Source organism: Neomonachus schauinslandi, chromosome 4 (genome assembly GCF_002201575.2).
Source record: "Neomonachus schauinslandi chromosome 4, ASM220157v2, whole genome shotgun sequence".
Lineage (NCBI taxonomy): Eukaryota > Metazoa > Chordata > Mammalia > Carnivora > Phocidae > Neomonachus > Neomonachus schauinslandi.
The window spans coordinates 112,960,214-112,975,235 of NC_058406.1; the positions used below are offsets into that span (position 1 = coordinate 112,960,214).

The following is a 15,022-nucleotide window of genomic DNA, read 5'->3' on the forward strand; positions in this document are numbered from 1 at the left end:
GGCTCCCCGCTGAGCTGGGAGCCCAATGTGGGGCTGGATCCCAGGACCCTGGGATCATGACCGGAGCTGAAGGCAGACACTTAACTGACTGAGCCACCCAGGCGCCTCGATGCTTTGCTTTAAATAATTGCATTCTTCACATCTGAAGTTACTTGATGTTTCAGAGAGGGCTTTCCTAAAGAGCATATTGAAATGATAACATTTGCTTATTATATATAAACTGGTTTCTGGACTAAGTTAAAAGAAACATTTTTAGTAATATTAGGGTTGCTGAATTTATAATTATTCAGGTATCAATATTAATTGATTAAAAAAAATTTTCATAGTAGATGCTAGACAATGGCACCCTCTTCGACATAGAAAAGCAATTTTCCAAAGATCTCAAAAGGTTCTGTGCAAAGAACAAGGGGCGAGGCAAATGCCTTCTATTTCTATAGAAATAGAGGTGTTTGCAGGCACTCGTCAATCAGTGAGTGTTGCAGGCACTGGTCAATCACTGAGCATTGCAGGCACTGGTCAGTCAGGCAGGCCGCACTGAGGCATCCTTCACCAAGGCCCTGGAAGGTCCAAATCCCACAACACTCAAGACATCCCAGCAGTACTTATGGTCCTTTCCCCTTAAGTCTACACCCTGTTTTCTGCCCTCTAAGTCTTACCACTCTGGTACAGAAGGAAATAAAATCTAAGGAGAGAATGAGGAAAGCTTAATTAGTTTCCCCCTAAGGCCCGGAAGAGAAGGTCCAGCCTTTGGGGTTGGCTCTGGCTGCTTTGTGGTTCCTAAGGAGATCAGAGATTGGAAATAGGCCAAGAGGGAAGAGGTCCAGGGCCTCTTGTCTCCTCAGTCATACTGGAAATCTGGATTCCTGAGACATGCTCACTTGTTGGGATGGGCCTCTCAAAGAGAAGCGCAGTGCAGAAGGGTGTCATTTACCTCTTTTAGGTCTCCATATCCATATATGTGATGCAGATAAAATACCTCCTATAGGGTGGTTTGATATTTAAGAACCCAGCACATTTTAAATGCCTTCCAAGTGTTAGCTATTATTTTTTGATACCCAAATCTTCATTTCCTGGCCCCAAGGCCCATCCATTTGTTGAACACATGGAAATAGCAGAAAAGGACTAACCTATAAGCAGTAATGTTGGCCATTTCATCACAATGTGGGTAAATGCATCCCAGGAGGAGCTACCTCAAGATAGGCTGGTGTGACAGATTTGGTGGCCATCATGGCTCTTCCTCACAGAAATGATGACGCTCCCCAGAACATTTCAGTCCTATGAGTAGGGCTTGGCAGCTTTCATCCCTGTCCTGGTATTCTTTTTTTTTTTTTTTCTTTCTGTCCTGGTATTCTTGATAGGACTGGTCAGCTCAGGGAACAGATATTTTTCGAGATTGACGACAGTGGTCTTCAACTTGTGGAGTCCTGTTTTCTTATCGTAGTCTTCTTTACCAGAAGGATTTCTCCAATTTGGTCATGACAGGGTCTGATGGTGATACTAAAATGAATGCTACCAAATGCCAGGTACCTGCCACAGTTTATGACAGAGGTGGGGGTGGAGTATGGAGCCCGTGCCTGGCCTGGGTTGGAAACACAGACCCACACTTCATGGTGCAAGCATGGAGAGTACCCAACCTCTCTAAACCACAGTGTCCTTTATGTAACATGGAGAGAAGAGTAGGAGTGGCCTCAGAAGGTGGTCATCAGGATTGCCTCATTCTTCCCATGTGCATGATGAGAGACAATTCACAAAGTCCTTCAAAAGAAGACTTGTGGGTAAGGATTTGAGACGAACATAGCCCTTTACTGTTACTGTCTGGGGGCGCAAAGCCAGGCTTGGAGGGCCCTGGGCTCTATTTTATTTTATTTTTTAATTTTTTAAAAAGATTTTTATTTATTTATTTGACAGAGAGAGACACAGCAAGAGATGGAACACAAGCAGGGGGAGCGGGAGAGGGAGAAGCAGGCTTCCCGTGGAGCAGGGAGCCCGATGCGGGGCTCGATCCCAGGACCCTGGGATCATGGAGGGCCCTGGGCTCTAAACAAGCCTGACTACTTGGCTTGTTCAGGGCATATGTCTTGTTAGTTAGACACCTTCTGTAGTAGTGTCGTAGGGCTGCCATAATGAAGCAGCCCTACGACACACAATGGACTGGGTGGTTAAAGCAACAGAAATTTGTTATCTCAGAGCCTGGAGACTAGAAGTTGAAGATCAAGGTGTAGCAGGGTTGGTTCCTTCTGACCGTTGTAAGGGAGAAATCTCTTCCATGTCTGGTGCCTGCTGGCAATATCTGATGTACCTCGGCTTATAGACTATCACTCCAATCTCTGCCATCATCTCTGGAGTTCCTGGTTTGTGTGTGTGTGTGTCTGTGTGTTTGTATCCAAATTTCCATTTTTTATAAAGTACCAGTTGTATTGGATGAGGGGCCCACCCTATCCAGTGTCACTTCATCTTGACTAATTACATCTGCAATGACCCTATTTTCAACTAAGGTCACATTCCAAGGACTGTGGGTTAGGCCTTCAACAATATATGAATTTGGGGGTGGGGACAGGACACAATTTAACCCATTATGCCTTCCCTTTTCTTAACAATAATCTTTGACTCTTTTCAACACAAACTTAATCAATGTTCTCCTGATAAGGGAGGGAGACAAAAAGACTTGAATCTCTTCTTCAAGAGGCAGTGAGCTTACCCAAGGCTATCCTAGAGGTCGGTCAGGATGCTAAAACTTAATATAGGTCCTCTGCATTCCTCTTTCCAAATCAAAGGAAAGCTCACGTGTTTCAGGCTGTGCTCTCTAGGAGAGTGAAGGACCTCAACAGGCAAAGCCCCAACCCTCTTATTTCCTTCTCCACTGTGGGAAGGATTGACCAGAACAGGTGCTGGTCAGATGGAAGCCATTCAGTTTGAGAATCTCCATCTGGTGGCTGCCTTGTTCTGCCTTTCTCATTAAGTGCGGCCTCAGTTCAGTTGGCTTTGCTTCTCCTGTTTGAGCTGTAGTTTATAACCTGAGGCTGGCTCCAGAGAGCTATGGTCAATGGGCAGTAAAGAGCCAGAGCTGAGCTCAGAGCTCTTCTATCTCCTCAGATCCTGGCCTCCACCCCACTTGTCTGCAAGTGAAATAAAGGGAAAAGATAAGAGATTTAATGCTGACTAATTATTTACAAAGGGCTCAAACCTGCAACTACTATAAGCCACAGAGACAAAACCACCTTACAGGACCAGGGTCAGTATGCTGAATTTGACAGAACCGAGTAGGGGTGTTCACAGGGCCTGAAGTGCACTGTGGGGAGCGCTGTCTGAGAAAAATGGCGGAGGTGAACCTTTCAGGCTCACTTGGTCCTGCACACTCTCTGGTCTGACTCTACTGGGAGCTCTGGGAAGGAGGGGAAACAGAGCTGACCAACCGTCTTGCAAATCCTGGCTGCCTCTCTGGGTTCACCCTCAGCCTTGGGTGTTCCCTGCTTTTCTTACAGTTGATTTGAATACTTAAATCCCTGTAGCTCAAAAGGCAATCTGACTTTTGCTTTCCAAAGATAAATCTCCCATCTTCAGTATAGGCAATTATTTTGTCTCCTTACATCTCAATGCCTGTTTGACATATTTTGTCAAACTTCCCTTTAGTCCCAGAATGTACTATTGTTATTCATCAGTTAAGGGCTTTAGACTTACAGAGGGATGCCTACAGTTGGCAAAATGAGTAGAGAACTTCCATTATATTCCGGTAAAAGGGCCAATTTAATATGGGCATCAATATCTAAGCAATTTTTTTTTTTACAGTCTCAGATCCAAATACCCTTCAGGAATCTACAAAAGGCTTTATTTTAACAGCATAATTCAAAGCTTATCAAGGTCACAGACATTTCACTTACTATCAAGAGGCTTTCTGAGGAAAAGTAAAAATATAGGCATGCAGGCTTCCAGAACTTTATTTTTTAACAGGTAGGATGGAGAAGGAAAAATGTTACCACTGGTTTTGAGGTAATTATTTTCAGCATAATGGTCTTTGAATGCAGTAAGCAATGGGAAGCTAGACCTCACTTTGTAGATTCAGGGGAAAAAAAACCCCATTGTGTGTGGCAGAAGAACCTATTAAAAAGTCATGGATTTGAGAATGTTTCACAAAATTTCAGGGTCCTCTGAGCATTTCTGTACAATTTTTAGAAGAAATGTTTATGGTCAGTGTGATCTATTTGTGATTGCTTCATTAGATCAGGTATTGCCGAAATACCCAAACTATTTATTTTCTGTCTGTATGTGTGTATTGGGGGTGGGGGAGGTGGAGGGAGATTTGTTTCTAGTGTAATGCATGGCAAATAGTAGGTGCTTTTCTTAGATTATTTTTGCTGTACATAACTAAAACATGAAAAATAGACTTAAAAGCATTTCTTTCTTATTAAAAAATGTGACTGTACAGTCCAGGATTGATATAGTAGATCTATAATGCTGAGACTCAGGGTTCTTCTATCTTTTCATGCTACTGTGACTGACTACCATTCCCAGGATCACCCTGTGGTCCAAGATGACTGCTAGAGCTCCAGCCATTGAACCACATTTTAGGACAGAAAGGAGGAAGAAGGGGGAAATGAGTCTTCCTGAAAGAACCATACAACACTTCTGTTTCCACCTCAGTGGTTAGAACAGTGACATGGTCACAGGTGGCTGCAACAGACACTGGGAAATATACTTTAGTCCTTTTACCAGAAATAAAGAAAAAAATGGATTTGGAGATACAACTAGCAATCCTTGCTCTACAGATCAAAAAATATTTGTTTAATTGGGATCAACTGGCCAGAACTGGTGTACATGAGATATTTTGTTGACTGGTACTCTCTCATGAAAAACTAGGTAGGAAGCTTCTTATCATACCTTGCAGTGTGATAAGCATGGGATTTAGGAGAGAGAATGCTGGTCCTGAACACACCTCGGGCTGACCTTGACTTACTGTGGGCAAGGAGGTTAGAACTCTTGTGTTATTTTATTCTTCATGAAGTTGGGTGTGAACATGAATAGTGTGAGACAAATGCTTTCAAGTTCCATCAAATGAAAATCAAATGCTCTGAGGGTGAATGGGATTGATCTAACCTCTCCAGTTTCCTCCATATAGTCAGCACATGGGACAAAATCTAGGGAAGACTCCTGCTCCCTCATGCATTCGCAGAATGTTCTCATCACTCTTTAAAAACAAATTCAGTGAGTATTTAGTGTTCTGTGTATCTTTCCTTTTGTGTTTAAAGTAGTTGTCAAAGTGTTCTTAGCTATTTTTAAATAAACAAGTAAGTACACAAATAAGAACACACCCTCTCATAGGAACCTAATGACCAAAACTTGTTGAAAGGTAAAATGGCTTTGTAGTCTAGGTTAAGTCATACATGCTTATTCATAATTTCCGTTTTCAGCCTGCTAAACTCTGATTTTAAATAGAAAACAGAAAGAATGCCATTAGGCCCAACAGAAATCTAAATATAACTGAAGTCGGGCACACAGTAGGTGGCTCATGATGTGAGTCTTGATGGTAGGATTCCTTTGAAACTCACACTACTGCCTCTGCTTTCAGCATCACCTCCTTAGCCCTGTGTGGTCTTGATGGGCTGTGACTGATGGCCATTGCTGTATCATGGAAGACATGTTCACTCCTTCACTTGCCAGCCCTCCATTCTCCCTGTTCTGGCTGTCTAGGCTGTCCCTTCCCTTGAGAATGGTGGATGGTGCGAGCCCTGTGCTGGTCCCGCATGGAGCATGCACACAACTTCCTCCCACCCCACCTTTCTTTGTTGGGGTGCTAATCCCTCACCCTCATTCCCTTCTCTTTGTTTGCTCATGGAAGCCTCCCCTGGCCCACAGCCTAATCTCATTTTCCCAGAGCAGCCTCTGTGTATGCATAGCACACATCACACTTGTCATTACTTGTTTAGAGCCGATCTTCCCTGGGAGACTTGGATTCAGGGTCACAGGGACTATGTCTTCTAGTTCATGGCTGTGTTCCATGCTCAGGCTGGTGCCTGACATATAATAGGTGCTTAGTGAATATTTGTTCATTGTCTGTCTCCCCTCTCATTATCGGCAGACAGTTTCCCAGGGCAAGGCATGCACTTGGACCCCTGTCCACGCTTATATAGAACAGACATATTGGTCCCCAAGGGCTGGTGAGATCAATTAGTTTGCTCCCTCCTTTTTTCAGATGAAGCAATGGTTTTAGTTTACTAGGTCTGACAAACAAATTACTACAAGCTGGGTGGTTTAGATGACAGATAGTTATTGTTTCAACAGTTCTGGAGACTAGAAGCCCAAGATCAAGATGCCTGTAGGGATGTTTCCTTCTGAGGGCAGAGAGAGAAGGACTGGTTCCCTGCCTTTCTCCTAGCTTCTGGTGTTTGCTGGCAATCCTTGGTGTTCCTTGGCTTGTGGAAGCATCACCTCAATCTCTGCCTTCATCTTCACATGGTGTTCTCCCTCAGGACATGTTAGTCTCCAAATTTCCCCTTTTTATGAGGACACCAGTCATATGGGTTGAAGGCCCACCCTAATGACCTTATTTTAATTTGGTCATCTGCAAAGATCCTGCTTCCAAGCAAGGTCACATTCACAAGTACTGGGGGTTAGGGGACACAATTAGCACACAGCAATGACTCAGTTCGTAACACATTGTCCCCTCTGTTGAAAGATAGTGCTACTGACTCACCATTTTTGGAACATGGGGGTTGGGTTATTTTCCAAGGTCTAGTCTTATTTGTTGTCTATTGTGAGCAAGAACAGTACGAGGAAAACTTGGGTTATAAATGAAGAGGTTAGTTCACTCAGGTAATGGAGCTTGTTTGCTAGGTTTGGAAAATGGTCTTCACATAGTGGTTTCAACTGATTGACATTACACCCACTTGGCTGCATATCTACCAAGAAGCACAGTCACAAGAGTTCATTTATTCTCATGGATCAATAAACAGTTATTTAGAGAAAGTGACTTTGTCAACAATTTAATTAAAGTCACCCAACCTTTGAAATGAGAAATAATTCAAGTTTGGCCACATATTAGCTGTATGGCCCTAGGCAAGTCACTTAATTGTCTGGACCTCAGCATGCTATCTGTAAAGCTCTGGTACTGGATTAGGTAACCTCCAAGGACCCTTCTGGCTGGAATCTTCTTTGGATTATGTAGTTCTTTTAGTGTTGAAAGCAGAATAGACCTCTAAGGAATTGGGCTGTGCAAAGGATAAAAAAGGAATCAATTGTTGAAACACTTTTCCTGTTCATTATCATCAGTAGATATGAGGTGGTTCTAGGCTCAGCATAGAAGGAAGAGGCTTGGTCCCTGCCATCATCTACTTTTATGTGCTCATTGTCTACTCCATGCAAGTGACAGACCAGCATACAGGATACATGTCCTCTGCTAACAGGGCACTATTCCCCTGGCCCACCCCAGTGATCACACGCTGGTGGGTTTGTAGTTTCAGAATTTGCATGGGCTGACTATGTCATTTTCATCCCCCAAATAAGTAATTTCCTAAGGAGTTTTTATATGAGTGTCTGCTAGCATATTTAAGAACCCGATCAGAGTTTTAGTTACTTGTTACTAGTACAACTGAGCCTTTGGGGTATACACACTCACTCTTTATAATCTCTGCATAAAACTCTGGCTAATAATAGCATCTTTACTATAAACAAAGATCTTTAGATGCTCTGTCTTTCTATTGTCCTACCTCTTACACTACTCAACATATCTTAATTCCTTTTCTTTATTTTGTCATAAAACTGTGATCCCTGATTGTAGGGAGGATATAAAATAGACCAGATGTCTTAAACATGTTTGGATAAATCAGTCATCACCCCTCTTTTTTCCGAGAAAAATGAGACATAGCGCCTTGAGTGAGGGGCGTAGATCCTACTTTCCATTCAGTGTTTCCAAAGCAAACAGAAAAGAGGTGTAAATGTCTGTTAACTGTGCTGTGTCACTTGTGTGGGCATTCAATTTTAAGGATGCAACCATCGTTATTGTGAACAGAGAGGGAGACCAAACTGTCGGTGTTTTGTCTCATTTAATATTGAGACTAAAAATAACCTCAGGAAAAAGAGAATTGATTAATGAACTTAGTTCTAATGTTTGAAAGGAATATAAATTTTTATATGAAGCCAGGGAGACAAGATCTCAATACAGTAGCCTTTCCCTCAAATTTAAGAATGCTTCGATTTACATTTAAATAGTATCTGATTTCAGAACTTCACTTTTTGCAAAAAAAAAAAAGTCCCCCTTGACAACATTATAATGAGGCAAAGAATTGATTTGCAGCAACATAACAATAAAGTCAATCATCAAAGTATTTTATCCCAACATTTTATATTCTGTGTTAGGTATCAATCACTAGATTAGGTGTTGAGCATACATGATATTTAAAACAAAACAACTTTATGAGATCGGAACAACTCCATTTTATACACGGAGAAAACATAACACAGAGGGAGTTCAATAGTCTGCTCAGGTTCATCCAGTTAGGAAATAGTATACTCAGGATTCATGCATGGAGCAGGACCATTTGACTCAAGCCCTGAGCTCTTTCCAAATACTCTGGAGTCCTATTAACAGGGTCCTGATTTGTACACATGCTGCTGTCACACAGCTTTGCAGGAGTGGGAATCAGATGACTACAAAGGCCTTGTTCTGACATGGATTCCTGTGGCATCATTAATCTAAGCTAGGCCAGTACTGGCGGAGTTAGAAGGAGGAGGACTGGAAACAGGCACTAATGGGCATGAAGAGATGAGGGAAACAGTTCCTTAGAGTACATTTAGGAGGAAAAAAGTACACATTATGATAAAAAAGACAGTATGAGTGCCATATGAAACTATGAAATAATGCAGTTGAGAGCCTAAGGAGGGAGAGATCCTGGTATGCAAAAGTCATTCCAAACCCCACTCCACCTATGACCACTGATGGTGGTGGGCTGTATCACTGGGGAGAAGATAAGGAAATAGGTCTTTCTATTTGAGGAAGAACACGTGGATGGGCCTGAAGGATGGTTAGGGTTTTGGTAAGAGGAAATTCAGGTGGGAGATGGCATTCCAAGCAGAGGGAATGGTATGAGAGAGGCATAAAAGTGGTGCTACTGTATAAGCAGAAAAAGATGCTACTGTAGAATAACATCACTCCGGACAAATATTTGAAAAGCAGCCCAAGGTTTGTAAGACTGGGGCCTGAGAATATTCCAGTCCAGGGATTTAAAACTCCATCTCATGGTTCTCTAAGGAGTCTAGGAATGGGCTTCATTTAGTCCGTGAAGTTTTATTTGAAACTTTGAGTATATGTCCATGTTTCAGATCTATTGCTGCATAACAAACCACTCCAAAGTGAATTACAATCGAAGTGACTTGAAACAACAATTTATTATTTCTTATGATTTACAACAATTTATTATTTCTTATGATTTTGCAATCTACGCTGGCTCAGCCAGGAATTAGAAATTTGCCCTAAAGCTCCAACCAGGTGTTTGGGGCCCTATCACCTATTTTTGGGCCTCCTTCATGTTTAGTGCTTGCCCTCCTCCTGAGAGTTTGAGGGAAGAGCTACCCCTATCCACAGGTTCCCCATCAAAGGCTGATTTGGGGAACATTTCCACAATTAACATTGAAACTCCCCTTGCTGTCAAGTAGAGAACTTAGACAAAAGAGAGGACATCTTGAGGATCAATTTGGCTCAATATGAATCAGAATTTTCTTATATGTGGACTAACTATGGACCTTGTCCTCAGCCAATGAGTCCTCCACTCTTAGATGAATTGAAGAAGTGAATGCACAACTGTGACTCAGGGATTCTGCAAAAGCAGTTCCTTCACTCCAAGGTGATGGTCTTATGATGACTTGGAATTTAAGGGCCATGAATTAGTTGTTCCCTAACATAACACAGCTATTGAGATGCAGAAAAGCCACAGACTGGAAAGAGCAGGGTACTTGATCATTGGAGGCATAGAAAATGTCCATTTCCACAGCATCATGATTAACTGGTGGGAGAGGAGTTCTTTTTCACCCTGAGGGTAGGAGCAAAGAGAAGGAAGTCACCACTTTCTCAATCACTCTTCGCTGCCTTAGAAAGGTCCCAGCCTATGTGCTATTTACATATTCTAAGGAGAAAAAATAATGAATGAATACGTCAGACTCTTACCACTGATTAATGCTGGTAATCAGCCTTACAACATCCGCTCACTTAACAATTTTATTAGCAGCCACGGGAGTGTATATTTGTACTTCTCTTGCATTACTTAATGACGACCTAATTTACATTGGGCCTCTTCTCACGCTTTAAAGACATTCTTCAAAGGTATGTTAGATACCAGGAGAGTCATTGTCAGCTATGTTAAAAAAGAAATGTCACGTGGGTCACAAGGAAGAATTCCAACCTGCAGGTTCCCATTTTGATTTGGGATCTGAATGTAATAAATTACCTTTGTTACAGACATGTAACCGTTCTGGTCATATCCAAAACTGCAGGGAAAATGTTAGAAGTCTGGAAGTAAAAACACAGGGAAGTGATTTATTTCAGGACAAGAGTTAATCTCTTTTCACTTTGGGTCCGGAAATTCATGGGCTTTGTTTCCTAGATAAGACTCCCTACAGCTCTGGCTAACAGGAATAAGGTGGTGAGGCAATCCTAGGTGTGGACAGTGTTATCAATAGCCTAAGGCTAAATTTGATAGCTATTTCTGAAAACCAGGCTTGATTAAATTCATCAATCAGAATATGCTTTAGATTTCTTTATAACGCTGTTACCTGTAGTTGCTCTACTATTCTACAAGTTTAAATATGAAATGAAAACCTTAAATAAAAGAAAGCTATCTGAGTAATGGGAAAAAACTGCCTATTTTTAGTGTTAAAAAATGTCGGTCCCTTATATATGACTTCCACATTAGGGAGAAAATGTTACTGTCATTGTAGTAACTAAAAGATAAATGCTAGAAATAATGAATCTGCATTCCAAGTTTATGGTCTATGTGGTTTTCCTTATATGAATAAGTACTTTTTTGCTTTTGCAAAATAATGAATAATGTATTATTAAAACTCACATTTCCTTCTACATAGTAAGTATGTCATGGAGCAGTCACATGTGTTATGAATTGCTTATTGGTAATAATTATAGCTAACGTGATTTCTTACTTGGTGCTATGCTACTTTATCTCATTGAATCCTCAAAATAAAGCTGTAAGATAGATATGATGATAACCATATTGTAGATGGGGAGGTAGAAGCTTAGACTGTATAATTATTCAGAACACATAGCTGGAAAGTGTACAGGTGAGGTTCAAATCCAGTTGTGTCTATTGTCAACCTGTGTACTTCCTCAGGGTACTCCACTGGCTTTTCACACAGTACGTTGATAACATCAGACTTGGATAAATTCCATTGATGAGAAACTTGGTAGACATTTTCAGAAAGGAAAAGTTGGAAGCATTGAAATATTTTCTAAATATAGAGTAAGAAATGGCTCAGAGGAATCAAGTAATTTCTTAAAGAATATTAGTAGACAAAAATTAGTTGAAAGTGTACAAAAGTAATTCCGTATTTCATTTCTTTTACCTTGGATTTTTGCTCTGGAAGTGAAATATTTTAAAATTTCTAACAAAGGTCCCAGGATGCTGTGGTTCCTTTCAAATAAAAATATCTTACATTATGGCTTCACAAAATGAGCTGCTCTGTTCTTTGGTCCAGTGAATCAAAGGAAGGACTCTAGCATTTGTTAAGCACAAGACACTGGGCTAAGCAAGTTACTTCATTTGATTCTCACAGCACACTGTGAGCTGGGTATTAGTGTAGGCATTTTTCAGCCGACAAAACACTCTCAGAAAAGTTCTGTGCCTCAACACAAGTTCTACATGCTATAAGCCATAGGGCTGGGACTCCAACTCATGTCTGCTCATGCCCTTCTTAGAAATAGATTTATTGTCCTTTGAAAAATGAGGGAAATGAAATAATTTCCCCAAATAAGCATTCTTTTTTTTTTTTTAATTTGCATTTATTCTGCAGAATTTACTCCCAGGCCGTAAGTTTTTGTTTCTTCAGTTTCTTCTGGGATATCTTTTTCTTCTGTGCAACCTCCTCTTCTGGTTTAGGAACAATCTGCTCTTTTTCAGTAAGGATCATCTCAATGTGGCAGGGAGAGCTCATGTATGGGTTAATCCGACCATGAGCCGTGAACGTTCTATGCCGCATCTTGGGGGCTTTGTTCACCTGGATGTGCTCAATGACCAGAGAATCAACATCTAAAACCTTAAGTTCAGCATTACTCTCTGCATTTTTAAGCATGTGCAGTAAAAATTCAGCACTCTTCTTGGGCCACCGACCCTGTGTCCAGCCCCACTGTTTGGCCTGGGCACACCTACCAACTCCACCATTGTAGCGACAGAATGGCACACACTGCTTCTGTAAAGTGATGTCTCTCAGATACTTGGTGGCTTTTTGGATATGCATACCCTTGATGGCCTGGGCAGTTTCACGTGTGTTCTTAAAGTGAACACGAAGATTTGAACCTCTTGATTTACATGATTTCGTAGGGTTTTCTGGGTCAAGCAAATAGCAAACCATTTTCAGAGGTCACCTCAGGCCGCTTAGGGGAAGAGCCCAAATAAGCATTCTTAATTAACTTTCCAATTCTTTTTGTTCCAATGCTTCATTCCGAAGGTTGGATATACAGTCAATGAGAGACAGTCCAATTCAAAATCTGCATCAAGTTTGAAGAGCTGTGTTGGTGTGTTGTTTCAGGAGCTGCCAATCTAATCAACATAGCTTTTGTCTAGGAAAGTGAAGTCAGGGGCTCAAAGTGTCCAGATTTCCACTTGTGTTATCTCAGTAGACACACAGCTGCAAATCAGTAGCTATAGTCAGGTTTCTTTGATTATTATCAACATTTCCCTCCAAATGAGGGAGAAAAACTAAGAAAACTGATGTTGAATCTAGTTGGCACGTTTTACCCATAAAGATTCAAGAAGCTGAAATGTAGAATCAATTCTGAATGCCCAAGAGCAGGGAGGTGTTAATGACTCACCTTCCTGGGCAGATGTCCTCCTCCCTTGCCACTTTGGTTAAGGTAGGCTTTGGTGACTCGTGGCATATCTCCATCCTTTGTTAATCGGGGGTGTTTGAGATTATTGAGTCAGCTGCCAGAATGAGTCCTACTATTCCTCTTAGGGTCTGAGTCAGCTTCCTGGTCCCATAAGTCTGCTCAGACCCTGATTCAAAGCCTTGGATAGGTCCAGGATCCCTGAAGCCACCACGGAATGATCAGCAATGTACATGTGGTTGCTGAGTATCAGGAACTGCTGTTCCCTGACCCTGGTCATCCCCAGTTAGGGAAGCTGGGAACTTTAGACCCCATTCCATACCCTGGTATTCCCCTAGCCTCTGAGTCTAGGTTCCTCATTCCCACAAGTTAACTCTATTCACCAACCCCTTCCTCAAAATTGGTCTGCACACACGGACCTACAATGTTCACCTACTTCTCTTTGAGCCTGTCTTCAGAATTGTTAGAGGCAGTTTATCTGCTGGGAAGTGTAGTCTTCTGCTTCATCCCTGTCTTCACATTCTGCCTGGATTCTGTTTGGACTTGGAGAGCCCCAGACCAGGTGTTAATACTCTCTGACAATGGTGCAGCAGTAACACCAGAGGGCAGCAGAAAAAGCAAGGGTTTGAGTCAGATGGACTTAACTGAAATATTGGCTCCAACGTGCATTTAAATAGTCAGGGGACCCAAGACGAGTCTCAGTTTCCTGTTATGTAGAATGAGAGAAATAATTGTCGTATGGGGTTGTTGTAAGGTCAGAGTCAATGCATATAAAGCACCTGGCTTAATGACTGGTATGTATTAGCCATTTAATAACTGGTAGTGTTTATTATGTCTTTCAATAAACTATTTGAACAGTGGGAAGCAAAATGTAACTTAGGCATACTTAGCCTCTGGCATGGTTTGTAATATTGAAAATAAGGAAACCAGGACTTGAGTTCTCCTGTACCAGCCCAGGGATCTTTAGAGAATGCCTATCCTGGTTTTGGTGAGGTCGCATTCTCACATTTCTCAGGTATTTTAAAGGCAAATCTGACAAGGAAGAGGAAATTTTCCCTCTAGTACTGTATCTGGATGGTGCAGCCAGGGAAGGCCAAGAAAACCTTTGGAACCTCCTGGAAAGTTGGAAATTTAGGCTGAAGAACTGGAAGGGTTGACAACTTATGGAGGTTTGTTAGACAGCAGAATAGCTTTACAAATGAAGTGCCTGAAGCCAAAACTCTTAGGTCATCTAAAATTAGACTGGACAAACACTTGAGAGTGAGCTATGCTAGCAGGGAAATGAACAAGGTGGCCTAAGGACTTTTTCCATTTCTAATTTCTGTGAGTCTATGGAAAGATGTCTTTCTTTTCTGTATTTTCGAATGTATTTTTTTTCTTTAGCCTTCTCGGTGTTTTTTTTTTTTTTTCTCCTCAGATACATTTATAAATTCTACTTACAAAGCTTAAAATTACAGCAAAAATGCCATTTCATACTGTTAAGTTTAGTCCATTTTAAATCCTGTCTTGCAAATTTCTCCTCCTACAAAGCAAAGCTGTCCCATCATGTTGCCTTATGGCCACTGCTATTTTTGAATTACATTTAGAGTAGAGTTAATCTACCTTTGATAAGGAATTTAATAACCATTGGCAGGTCAGCTTGTGACTTTATGTTGTGAATACAGCTGCAGATTATGGAGCATCTTTCATTTTAAATTATTCCCTGGGATGGAAAGCCAGTCCAAATGCAGAATACTTTGTGTTGTAAAGATTAAAGCAGCAATCTTGCAGAAACAATGGACAGTGGACAATGGCAGTGGACAAGGCTTTCAGGATGGACTCTCAGAGAGGAGTGTAATTGGTTGTGAGTGTATGGGAGGGAGTTGTGTGTGAAAAAGCAAATACAAGAATGGAGAAGCAATGGGAGGGACCCAGAGAACTTTAATCATGGCACTGACGTTCAGAGTTGGCTGGGCTCAGAATCTAGACTGGTACAGGAAG

The 15,022-nt window shown here is 41.5% G+C and overlaps 1 protein-coding gene across 1 annotated transcript; it reads right to left on the reverse strand.

Annotated features, from left to right (window-relative positions):
* Positions 1 to 12,012: 12,012 nt before the first annotated feature.
* Positions 12,013 to 12,579, reverse strand: LOC110578906 (60S ribosomal protein L17-like). Its single transcript, XM_044914211.1, has one exon. The coding sequence runs from the start codon at positions 12,565 to 12,567 to the stop codon at positions 12,013 to 12,015; it is 555 nt and encodes a 184-aa protein (XP_044770146.1). The 5' UTR covers positions 12,568 to 12,579.
* Positions 12,580 to 15,022: the final 2,443 nt, after the last annotated feature.

What these genes read in the sequence shown, in the direction of transcription:
- LOC110578906 (XM_044914211.1), bottom strand. Translation starts at nt 12,567, where the DNA reads ATGGTTTGCTATTTGCTTGACCCAGAAAACCCTACGAAATCATGTAAA.